Genomic DNA, 12,631 nt, shown 5'->3' on the forward strand with positions numbered 1-12,631 from the left:
TCTATTAAGACACACCATATATATCAACGCATAAATAAAACAAACATCTCGAAAGTGAAACGAAAAACAAAATCATGTATTAATAAATAGCAGTACTTAAGCAAATAAATACGTAAAGAAAAATATTGATAATTAAGGTCACGATTTGAAGATTTTTTTTTTAAGAAGTGGCACTTATACGTACTTATTTTTTCCCTAATGACGGAAATCACCACATACTCGAGCAGCTAGTAAAGTTCAGTAGCGGACACAACGTCCTCAGGGGTCTGTCACTCAAATTACAGTCCGATTTAACAAAACGATTACAGTTATATAGTATCAGCGTTATTATACTGTACAGCTTTCTTGTACGAACATTCCTTATTTTGTTTTCTTCTGCCTATTTTTGACTATGAAAGCATACAGGACGACAGGACATAGCCTGCTGCTGTTCTTTTTCATTAAATTAATTGTCATCATCTGTCTCCTCCCTTTGTTTCACATGAAATTATTGCGTTTTGACTATTACTCCTCTCGACTAAATTCCAGGATCCCCGCCCACCCCCAGCCCACCCCACCCCCAGAGCCTCCCGTCCCCGTAGGAGCAAGAAAGATTATTAACAGGAATTTTAGCATCCGAACACCCACTCCTCGTTTCCCGCTGCGAAACATGTCGACATTATTATTATATTTCCCTACACTTTTCCACTCCAGTCTCCTCCTTAAGGGAAGCAAGCGTCGCCGAGTCGCGTCAGTCGGAGCTCTAAACGTCCAGGACGTGGTTCAGGTACGAGATATAACATATCGCCAGCCTGAGGATTTCGATCTTGGAAAGTTTCTTATCTGGCGGGAGGGTGGGCAGCAGCTTCCTCAGTTCGGCGAACGCCACGTTGAAGGCCTCCACGCGGATGCGCTCGCGGGTCGCGTGGGCCGAGCGGTACTTGGCGGTGGCGCGTCGCCTCCTGCGCTTCTCCTCCCTGCTGAGAGCCTGAGGAGCCGCCGATCGCGCTTTGCCGTCGGTCTCCAGCGCCTCGTCGGAAACGCAGCCCGCCTTGATGTCGTTCATCACCGACTCGGCGTCGGACTGTCCCCAGGGCAGGTCGGAATCGGGCTGATCTGGACTCAACATCATTTTCAGCTTTTGGCCAGCTTCAGTGTGAAAAGGCTGTAAAGCAGAAACACGCGACGCAATCGAGAGTGAAAACACCGCAGCTTCATGGACCCCTATACTATAGTATCGTTACTCACTCGTAGTCTTTGCTGCCCGAGTGGAGTTACAGTGGTGGTAAATGACCAACCTTACAGTGATTCATCCGTTTCAGCGCGGTATTCTTGTGGAAAGGGGCAAAACGAGCATGGAGCATCAGCATATGGTGACTTTTAGGCCTGTTTTCCATATTTTTACCTTCCACATCAACGTCGTAATAACTTGTCATTTTTATCAGCAAGTTTTGCTTTAATAATTTGTCAACAGGTTATATATCAGCAGCGTCGTGTTGTCACAGACTGATGTTGAAGTGCTTTGTATTATTTTACAACGTATAAAACTGGTTTCATTTAAAAAATATTGTGCTGCTACAGCAGGTTGCATCTTAAAATATGCTGTCGATAATGTAAGATTTTAAACTTGAGAGTACAGAAAAGAAATGTGCCAGTCAAATTTGAGAACTGGATTTTTGTGTGTGTGTGTGTAAAAATCCAATAATCACTTTTGTTCGTCCTGATATTACAAACTTCAGGATTAATTTGCTCACCTCGTATTCAGATCTGCGACCTTCTGTTATTATTACATGTAACGCCGCAAACATTCAGCACTTTTACATTACTTCTGAAATATGCTCGGATGTGTTGAATTGTTGATGTGCGCTCAAAATTCTAAATAAATAATCAAACATTAAACGAAGACACAATCAAATTTCACAGAATGTAGTTGCTGTAGCTAGGGCTGGGTCCTGGTTCGAATCCCACTCCTGTCCTGGTGTAGGATCTTCGGTCAAGATTCTCAGCTGAGTAACAGTAAAAATACCCTGCTGTTTAGATGGGTAAATCACCGCAAAGTTGATTACCAAACATTGCAAGACGTCCCAAATGTGACTGAAAGCCAAAGTAAATGTCAGAAACAAACAAAATGTCAGGGAAGGGTTGTCCTACTAGCACTGACAGCTGACCACACACAGGATGACCCGTTTCTGAATCACAGTTCGTCCACAGAGCTCCGAAAAGCACGAGGACCAATCTGTTGCGCCACACACTCGAACGGAAAATTAATTAATAAAAGTATGAGATTTATGCCTTCAGCACATGCCTTAATTGCACAGTGACGGATTATCATAGATCTTAATTTCGTCTTCGTGTTCTATCAATACACATGATTTCAAAAGCTTACGATTCTTATTATTGGCGGAAACATTTAACGCGGCTGTAACATTTAACACAAAGCGCCTTCAACACACGGCGGCTGTTTGTACGGGATTCCTCGAACTCACTCACCGTCAGTCAGGTGTGGGTGGGAGAGAGCGGTTGGTTCTTCGGAGGAGTTACATAGACAACAGGTCTTCCGAGGAACCGAGCGCCGCTCTTTGGTGTCTCCTGCAGTCATACCTCCTCTCCCGCGCGCCTCATCCTCTTCTTCGCTCGCTCAACGAAACGCTAAATTAGCTTCCTCTTAAGGCCCGATCGTGAATGATTAAATATGAACCACAGTATTTGTTTTTTTTTTTTTTTTTTAAAAAAACTTCTTTATTTTTTTTTATACTGATTTGTTATTTACGTTTATTTTAATGTGGTTTGTTGCGAGTGTCCTATTCAATATTCTTGTTGTTGTATTATTTTCTGCCGCGCGAAATCGAAGCGTGGACGTCGTCCGTCGTCGGCTGGAGACGCAAATTCTTGTGAAAGTGCTTCTTCCTGCCTCCGAGAGTGAAAACAATAGAGGTGGCCGAGGAGATAAGGTCAGGAGCAAAGTGCTGGCGGCCGGGAGACGGAGAAGATCTCATTTAAAAAAGGCTCTGGGAGAGAATCGCGCGTCGCCCTCCTCGCTGCCCCAGGTGTTCGTGTCGGCCGCTCGTGCGCGCGCAGGAGACGCTCTGAAGCGCTGCTCCCTAATAAAGCTCTGCGCGAGTGACGGAGGAAGGAAGGAAGGGAATACATTTGTGCAGTCAGTCGTATTGTCTGCGCTCTGAGCAGCCCCCCCCCCCCGCCCCATTCCCATCCCTATCCCCATCCCCATCCCCATCCCCTCCACCCTTATGGGGAGAATCGGCACCGACGCAGCGAGACAGTATAAGCATCCTTATTAATATTACCATCATCCTTTATTATATAGTTGATTCCACCGTAAGGCGACTTACTACCGTTACATGACAAACTTTGCAAAGATTTACCCCTTTATTATACAGCGGAGTAGTCATATTTGCATCCGTTCAGAGTAAGTACAGTACCTCGATCAAAGAACTACATCACAAGTGGGATTCGAACCAGGAACTTTCAGAGTGGGACACCACCTGCTGATCCAAACTAGCCCAGAAGTCCCCCAATGAAACCAACTTCTTTTCTCTTCGGTCATGAAATTGAATGAAAGGTGATTCAGTCGAAGGATATTTAATGAATCTGTGCATGTACATATCTCAATGTGCAATTTTATTCACATTTTATTCATATCGTGTTAACAAGAATAATTTAATATGTAAAAAGAGAACGGACAATAACGTTATAATTATACAATAGGAGCTATAGTCAGTGTTTCGATTTAGTTTGTTTAGAAGTTCACTACAATAATGTCTAGTTTTTGTCTAACTTTCTCACTATTCTATTGTTGAACTTTTTGGAGGCTTCTTAGGAGTAACATCAAAAAGTCGTGTTTTATGGCTCTACAGAATAATATTTCAGTGAAAGCCTCTTTTCTTGGTCAGAGATGGGAAGAATTTGGGGGTCTGAGAAGAAGTCGAGTATTATTCTGTATATGAAGGTAAAACAGCTTTAGTTAGGGAGACATGAGGGACTGAGCGGATTTTCTCCACAAATCATATCTGCAAATTATGGTGCCAAGAGGCACCGGCGCCGTAACTAAACCCCACCCCGTACACACACACACACACACACACACACACACACACACACACACACACACACACACACACACACGCCGGCCATTCAGCCCTCAGAACAGTGTGCTGGGGTACCACTTCCGTTTGCGGTCAGAAGGTGGCGCTCCAGATGCTTTTTGTGTCCGAGAAGCGCTCGCCTCTTCGTTCCTTCTATTGTCTGAAAGCCCTAACTTTGCGTCGGGACTATGGTTATACAGGTGAACGAGTAAAACCGGACCGAATGAATATTCTCAGATTAGAGAACAATCTTAGCAATACAACAAGTTGGGCGGTTGCACTAAACCATACAGCAATGAACCTGTCAGATTATATTATATACATGTTTTAGCTAATAAAGAAACAAAAAAGCATAATCGAATAATTAACCAAGAGCAGTGCTACTGTGGCAGTCAGGGTGAGCTCTCAGCACAGCTGTTAAGTTTTAGGAGGAACTGCTGTTTGGTATCTCCTGCAGCCACACATCTTCCCCTGTCCAAAACACATATCCTCGTCACGTTGTTAATAAAACAATAAATTAGCTTTCCGTTCAGGCCAGTATACCCAGTCCTTGGCTTCTGGATCAATAAAGTTTCTATCTATCTATCTATTTATCTATTGCATCAACTGGAAGGTGTGGCACCTTCTCTCCATAGGCCACGGGATCTGAGGAGGGGACAGGGTTAAGCCCCTCACCATGTGGGAACCAGTCTGGTTATAGCAGCAGTGATGTGCCAAGAGGGCTGTCTGTGGGTCCCTTCCATTTCTGCAGTCATCAATAAAAGGAGCTGTCATGCTGGGCCTATGTCTAATTTAGGAAACAGAGAGCCCCTCATTCCTGAGGTCAGAAGTGAAACGTATGTGCAGGTGTGTATGTCAGGAGGAATGCTCGCATCTCAAAGACTGTTGATCGAGGCTTCGTGGACATTCGGCTAGACAACACAGATGACTATAATGTACACAAAGCTGCCTAGTAAGGTGATGAGAGTAATGAAGAGGACAACAGGTGTCTGTCCACTGAGGGTGTGTCATTTACATTTAAGTGACACTTTTCTCCAAAGCAACTTACGTTGTCAAGGCACTTACAATCATTCACCCGTTTATACAGCTGGGTAATGTTCAGCAGTGCAATTTAGGGTACATACATACCTTACTGAAGGGTACTACAGTCAAAAGTGGGATTCAAAGCTGCAGCCTTTGGGTCCAAAGATAGCAGCTCTAATCACTATGTTGCCAGCTGTCTGTTATAGAGTCCCAAGGGCTGCTTCTCATCTGTGACCACAGTGACAACAAGGTTTACAGAGGGGTTTTGGTGGCCCACAGTTAAGTTTGTCTCTGACATTAGTTGCCTCAGTTATGGGTGCATAGGAGGTTTCAGTGTTTTAGGGCTGAACTAAAGTCGTGAATCAGTGCTCCACTGCTCAGTGAGCAGAGGGTATCAGCACATCACTACTGACATTTTAGGCGGTAGCAGTGGTGCCCAGCTAGGTGTGTGTACAAAAGAACGAACACGAACACACACACACACACACACACACACACATACACATACACACTGTCTGAACTGCTTGTCCTATACAGGGTCACGGGGAGCCAGAGCCTAACCCGGCAACACAGGGTAGAAGGCCGGAGGGGGAGGGGACACACCCAGGACGGGAAACCAATCCGTCGCAAGGCACCCCAAGCGGGACTTGAACCCCAGACCTACCCAAGAGCAGGACCCGGTCCAACCCACTGCATCACCACACACCCCTACAAAAGAACAGCAAATTGGATTATTTTCCTTTCAATTGTTGTGATCCTTTACGACAGAAAAAGTTTTTTGTTGCAAAGACCATAGAAACTGCAACTATCCTTGACTGAAGAACCGGAGCTATTGATCTTCTTTATTCCACTAACAAGATTTTTGTCAGGCTGACAAATAGGAAGTATGTTTCACAGCTTAATGTGCTTAATTGCTGGATCAATAGTAATCGATACTGCAAGCAAGTGATGAGCGCAAGCTGGGAGAAAAATGTGACCCCCAATGCACCGTTCTAGTATTTAGCAGGACTGGTAGGACTGGTTGCAAGTCGACTGTAATGTTTTAATATATTTAGCACTTGGGTCATACGGAATTTTCTCCTGCTTTTATAAAAGTCTAATAATACTGCTATGCTGATTCTTACTGTGACATTATTGATGCTACTTTAATTTTATTAGTTATTCTTACCCCAGTGTAAAAGTTTAAGGTAAGCGAATATGCCAGAAAATTTCATATAATCATTCTGTTTATTCTGCAGACCTTTTGAGAATTAGGCAGTGAAGTTGAGTTTTCTTGTTCTTCTGCATCCTCTGCTGGGACATAATTGGCGACATGTGTCACATGGTGTGACACCAGGAATCATACCAGCCGCCTCTTTCTCCCCTAAGTGTCTGTAAAGGTGTGTGTATGTCTGTCCGTACTGTACATGATCCCTTGTCCTCTCTGTGTCGGCCTGTCTGTCTCTCTGCCTGACCCCCCCCGCCCCCTGGCCCCCCGGCAGCTGCTCTCCTTCCCAGGCCCAGTGGAGCGTGGCCTCTCCTCCAGCACGTCCTGCCGTTGGCGAGACGCATCGGAGAAATAGGGAGAATTTGTCACCTTGTCAGGAGGTGGATGGCATGCTGCAGAGGGCTGTGTGTGTGTGTGTGTGTGTGTGTGTGTGTGTGTGTGTGTCTGTTTGTGTGTGTATGTGTGTGTGCATGTGTGTGGTGGGTGCTGTGGCCTAGTTGGCAGCACAGCAGCCTCCAGTGACCTCCACATGCTGACCACTTCTTACTCTGCAGTCCATTTCTCTTTTTCCTCCTCAAGTTGTCCTCTTTACCCCAGTCACCAGCTACCTTTCAAAGCCCTGTCCATGAGTCCGTCACCATTACGGGTAAACCCATTCCCAGCCTTCAGATTCCCAGCATCTCATCCCCGTTACATGACATGTTGCTCTGTCTGACCAACAAAGCTTTGGGAAATTAGGAGCAAGAAGCAAGGTGTGTGTGTGTGTGTTGGGGGCAGGAGGTGGTGGCTCCAAAGAAACAAATGTGCTAGCAGAATTTCTTCTGAAGGATGCCTCACTACACAGTTAGAAAACGAAATCAGATCGATTATGAGCATATTACCTTGTTTTGAGAGAGAACTTTGTGCTTAAGCCGTATCAGATTCTCTGTCCATCAGTGGACATTGGTGTTGAAACTCAGGATGACTCAGCCCAGATTAGATATTTCTGAGCTGCATTTCATACAAGTTCTCCTGTTTGCTTCGCTCACTCTTTGACCTGTAACCATCTCCCTTGCTTCCTCTGGTGCGGCAGTTCCAGGCACGAGAAAACAAGAGATGGGACAGATTTTTTCTCCCGATTCCCTGGAGGAAGCATGACATCTGGCCCAGCATTCCCTGGCTGGGGGAGTTACACTGGGAGTGAAGACTCATTTAATTAAAATAACACAAAACAAAGAGGCTTGCCTGAGGCAGCAGGGTGTGTGTTTGTATGTATGCTGTGAGCATGTGTGAGGTTGTGTGTGAGAAAGCGTGTGTATGAGTTTGCATGGACATTTTGTCTCTGACCTTGAAAGGACAGGAAACCCCAACACCATGGCTGTCCCCAGGAGATAAAATGTATTAGTTAAGGTTCAAAATAGAACCAGAAAACATTTTATTCATGAATTTGAGAGAAATGCCCACGGACGTTCTGCGTATCGCGAAAGTGTCCGAGTGTAAGTGTGTATGTAAGGGAGATGAATAGCTGATAGATCTGTCTCCCTGCCGGCCCTTTAGCTGTCACACACTCTGGAGGGTGTTAGCAGACATCTGCTCCCTTTGTCCATGCCATGCTGCAGTTGGCTTGGGGCTGGATGGTCCTCCAGGGCCTTCGCATACACTCTCCCGCTGCCAGGCAGGGCTGGACAGGGCCTCTGCGGGTCCTTCAAACACATACGCTCCCTGAGACGGGGTGGAGGTCTCACCGACTGGCGTCTGTCCCTACAAGGGAGTTGTCCTCAGCGGATTGCGGTCAGGCATGGGCGGCACAAGTCCTTCGGGGTCCGTCATGCTCACACTGGGATGGGCTGTCGCTCAGATGAAGGGTGGAGGGGGGGGGTTGGGGTTCGTCCAAGACAGGGGATGTCTCCCTAGTGTGTCCGTGACCTCGGGCATTCTTCCTACTAGTGGGGGACTGGGTCCCCAGGACTGTCACTGACACAACATGCCCATGCTGCACGTAGCACTGATGCACACACACACACACATGCACACACGCACACACACGCCTATGGAAGCGGAGTTTCATGCACAGACACTTCAACTAAAAGAAACATGCACACACTTCCCAGCGCAACTCCTCCTGACTTAAGTGGGGGCGAGGCAGATTGAAACGGAAGGTGTTTTTCTCGCAGTCAACCGCACAGGGAATATTACTGGGTTGCCCTTAATGTGATAACAGGGGCAGAAGCTGCCTTTCCACACGAATATATGTCTCCGGAGAGCTGCGTTCCATCTTCTCCGCAGAAACTCAAGCGGTGGCGAGACGCCGTAACGCGGCGGGGGAATCGCACAGCGCTCGCCGCACCATCCCGTTAATTAAAAAGGAGCCGAGCAAATGGCTGTTGCGTGTTTGATCACGCGGTAGTTACACTATTATCCAGAGAAAATCACACACGCTCACACACACCGACTGCAATCAGCACTCCTCATGGGTGCTTTTACTGCTTATTTCTGCTTTTTACAGATTAAAATCATGTGAGAATTTAAGATTTTTCCAGAGTAGAGCTACGGTACGGGTTCTGCAATAAGATTGCAAAAGCACTCCTTTGTCGAGGCCTCTGATAGGCAAAGGGGTGAACATTTATCGTACTGGTTCACCGTGGTGCCGTCTGGGGGGGCGCTGTACACGCCAGGTGTGTGAATGTACCCTGGGGAGTTCTGGGTGTGGAGGAGAAGGGGAGTCACGCGTGGGGGGGGGGGGAGGGGATCTCAACCGATCTCATGCCCACGTTACAGCCCCCTGTGGCACGGTGTTTATAAAGCTGAGAGAAGTTGCAAGGTCAGTTTCAGCAGGGAGAGTGGAAGTGCTGCTAAACCCTAAAAGTTGCATGCTGTGTACTTCACTTCTAAGCAACTAAATTATGCACTATAATAATAGCTGATTACATATGAGTGATGTGGGGATCATTCACAGTACTCTCCTAAGCAACTGAACTATCCAGCATAATAATAACTAATTACATTTGAGTGATATGTGAATCATATTATTCCCAGTCCCGTACTGACTTGAGCTCACAGGAGAACTGGTGTGTTTCCCCACCGCTGTGCATGTCGGGTTGGAGGCTTAGGAGGAAAATCTCATTTAGTGTGTGTCAGTAACAGGCCGCTGCTGGTTGCGGCATGCAGACATCTGCGGGCTCCCATCGGAGGCAGCCTTACTGTCAGAGGCGGCTTTAAATCCCACCGAAGAGCAACGGCCGTCCAGAGAAATCAGGGCTGCGCACCACAATGAGGTAGAGGAGTAATCAAGCGCTGGGCTGGAGCGATCGTAAAATGAAACGGTTTCCATCAGTGCAGCACTAAATGCTGGAACAACTGTACTAAGAGGCACTAACGAGAACACACCACACAGCCTTCCCTGCTGCTGCAGCCAGGGTCGGGACGTGGTTCAGGTGCGGACCCAGCTGAGCCCGGCTGCCGGGCAGGAGGGGCAAACTCTACCTGGGCGGGACTTTTGCTTCCGTGGACGCTCTGCTCCAACCCACTGCATGCTGGAGGGGATATGATGCCCCATAAGCAGTCCCAGAGCACACAACAAGCCAATGAGAGTGTAAATTTGTTTGGAAGAGAGTGCAGCCCCCACCCCCTTCCCAACCCCCACCCCCACCCCCACCCCCACCTCTCTCCTGGATGTACTCTTGGGACAGGCTGGTCTGGCTGGGCCTGAACACCATCTGCTGCATAATGGAGCGTGATGGAACCCCAGATTCCCCTTCTAAACTCACAGCCTGTCATCTTTATGTGTGTGTGTGTGTGTGTGTGTGTGTGTGTGTGTGAGACAGATACTTCCAGCCTTTAAAGGCACTGCCCAGTGATCTCACAGTCACATACAGGCACATTTCATTGCGGCAGACTCGTATTGGTGCTGCAGGACCAACTTGTCTGAGCCCACAGGCACTATTAAAAGCTGTAGAGATGCTCACTATGAACCTATTCCGCCTGTTGTTTCCAAGGTTTCGAGCTCACAGCGGTGGTGGGAATCAGTTACTAGTGGTTCCGCATGTGCGACTCACTCTTCCCCTTGCGTTCTGTGGCCCGCCGTCTGCAGTAATGGGACTTCGCGGAAACATCCTTTCGGCTTGTGCCTTTGACATGCTGAAAGTGGCTGCTCTCTCCCGCGTGGCGGTGCGCAGGGGTCACTCCCGCTCAGCTCTCACACCCGTTGGTAGGGAGACGACTCCCTGCTCTCCAGTGCTCCCCAGGGCCATCATGAAAGCCATCTGCTTGTACTAATGAGCAACTCTTCTCCCCTTAACTCCTCTTCCTCTCCTCTCCCTTCTTCTTAATTTTTCTTCCACTTACCTTGGCTCATTTTGCGCATGTTGCTCAGTAATGCAAATAAACAGACGTACGAATATGTGTACCCGTCACCTCCGCTTTTATCTTCTCAGCTTGTTTGCTTGTCTGCCTCTTCTTGCAGGAACTCACAAGAATGTGGATGCTCCACACCTCTCTGGCCCGAAGCGAAGCAAAAAATTGTGAAATCAGACTGAAGCATATCAGTGCACAAATGCATAAACAGACACACTTGCGCCCTCCTCATACCCAGGTGTGGCTGACGTGGAGCGAGTCCCAGTTGTGGTCCCGGCGGCGCGGTCATGATCATGACCGCATGACGCCCTGCTCAGGAAAATAAATAGGCGCTGATGGAGCCGCAAGAGCAGGCTGTACTCGTACACGCCGCTTACGCGTGGGTTTCCAATGATCGTTGTTTTCTCCGCGAAACGGAGCAGCTGCTGAGCCCATACCTCCTTAATGCGCTGATGAATTTTCCTCCGCATTACACTGACATTCCCGCAATGTTTGCGTGAGCTGGACGCGTCCGATGACTGTGTACGCTATTGGAGGACTGCAAATGAGTACCGAGCAATGTGGGCTGGCTGCTCCCTGGCGAAGCATGGCCCTTTCGCCCATCTGAACAGACGGCTCTCTGCCTCCGCTCGGTGTTGGAGAGAAGAGCTGTGTAAACAAGGAGGCAGCGAGCGCTAATCGCCGTGGCAGCGTGGCGCACTGTACCCTGACTGGAACTCCCATCAGCACCCGGGGGCCTCATTGGATAATTGATAAGCGAGGTGAGCGAGCGGGTCAGCTGTCCGACACCGCGCCGAAGGGTCGCCGAGGTTCCGTTTGTCCCTCAGCGCCTCTGTGCTTGTGTTTGTTTCGGTGTGTGCTCTTGTTTATCTGTGTGTTTTACGTCCGTGTCAGTGTGTGCATATGAGCTACCTAATCCATCTGGATGTTTGGTAATTCGGTATCAATAAAATGCTCTTTTTCTCGTGTGCTTCCTTGGCTCTTTTTCTCCCTTTTCTTGTTTATTTCTGTGCCACCCTTCCCCCCCCCCCCCCCCCTCCTCTGTCTGTGTCATGTTCTCCCTCTGGAGAGAGACCTTCCAGCCTGGTCACCATCTGCTGTCATCTTTTTCTCTGAGGTTTTGGAATCAGGTGGCATCGGATCGATCGGTGCCGTCGCCATGGCTACGAGAGCCATGGAAGAGAAGTAAAAGAGAAGGAAAGTGGGAATAAAAGAGAGAGGAACAGGAAGAGAAAGTGACAGAGCAAAGGATTAAGTGACGGAGACTCAAAGAGGGCAATGAAGTAGAAAGTCGTGTAGGAGGAAGGGCTGGAGTAAGACGGAGGAGGACATTTAGTTTCTTCGCTGGCTTTGATCCTGCTGAAGGTTGGACGGGTTCACAAATAAAGTTGGGAAAACAGGAATATACTTTAATTTTTGCTCAAATGATGATCAAGTGCAACTCGTGTGAAGAATGGTAAAATACATACCACGGAATTAGCACGTACTTGCCTGGGCGTTTATTTCGGCATGTCAGTGATATGTAAGCCTGTCCTCCGCAGACCTAACAAGAAGTGACTACGTTAACACGCCTGTTAATTACATGCTCAGGGCTGACACTGAAGCCGCAGCGATGGCGCCTCCCCCTGTAATTGCCCCTGGACACGGCACGGCAATGGAAAAGAGATAGGTCAGTAAATGGACGAGTCGTCTCCCGTGCTGACGGATGTCACCCGCCAGCTGTCGAAGCCCGGTCCTCGGCGTTGAACCGCGGCTCGCGCGGCCCCGTCCCGCCACATCTGCCGGTCCATTCAGACACACAAAGCCAGCTGTTCCCCGTCCGCCCAGGCTCCAGGCTCTGATTAAACACACTGAATAATCAGTCCATAATTCACCCCTCTGCCCTGCGGCTGCCTGGCTTCCCCACACAAATCAAAAGATGAATTATTCCAATTTCATCCCCAGTACTGATATCTGTCTGTCTTTTTAAGAGAGACGCCGAGTGCTG

The 12,631-nt window shown here is 48.1% G+C and overlaps 1 protein-coding gene across 1 annotated transcript; it reads right to left on the reverse strand.

The window, feature by feature from the left end:
• Positions 1-579: 579 nt before the first annotated feature.
• Positions 580-3,096, reverse strand: LOC108937962 (helix-loop-helix protein 2-like). Its single transcript, XM_018758210.2, has 2 exons — positions 2,470-3,096; positions 580-1,144 (listed from the first exon to the last, which is right to left on the reverse strand). The coding sequence occupies exon 2, from the start codon at positions 1,109-1,111 to the stop codon at positions 743-745; it is 369 nt and encodes a 122-aa protein (XP_018613726.1). The 5' UTR covers positions 1,112-1,144; positions 2,470-3,096; the 3' UTR covers positions 580-742.
• Positions 3,097-12,631: the final 9,535 nt, after the last annotated feature.

Source organism: Scleropages formosus, chromosome 12 (assembly GCF_900964775.1).
Source record: "Scleropages formosus chromosome 12, fSclFor1.1, whole genome shotgun sequence".
In the NCBI taxonomy this organism is placed as follows: domain Eukaryota; kingdom Metazoa; phylum Chordata; class Actinopteri; order Osteoglossiformes; family Osteoglossidae; genus Scleropages; species Scleropages formosus.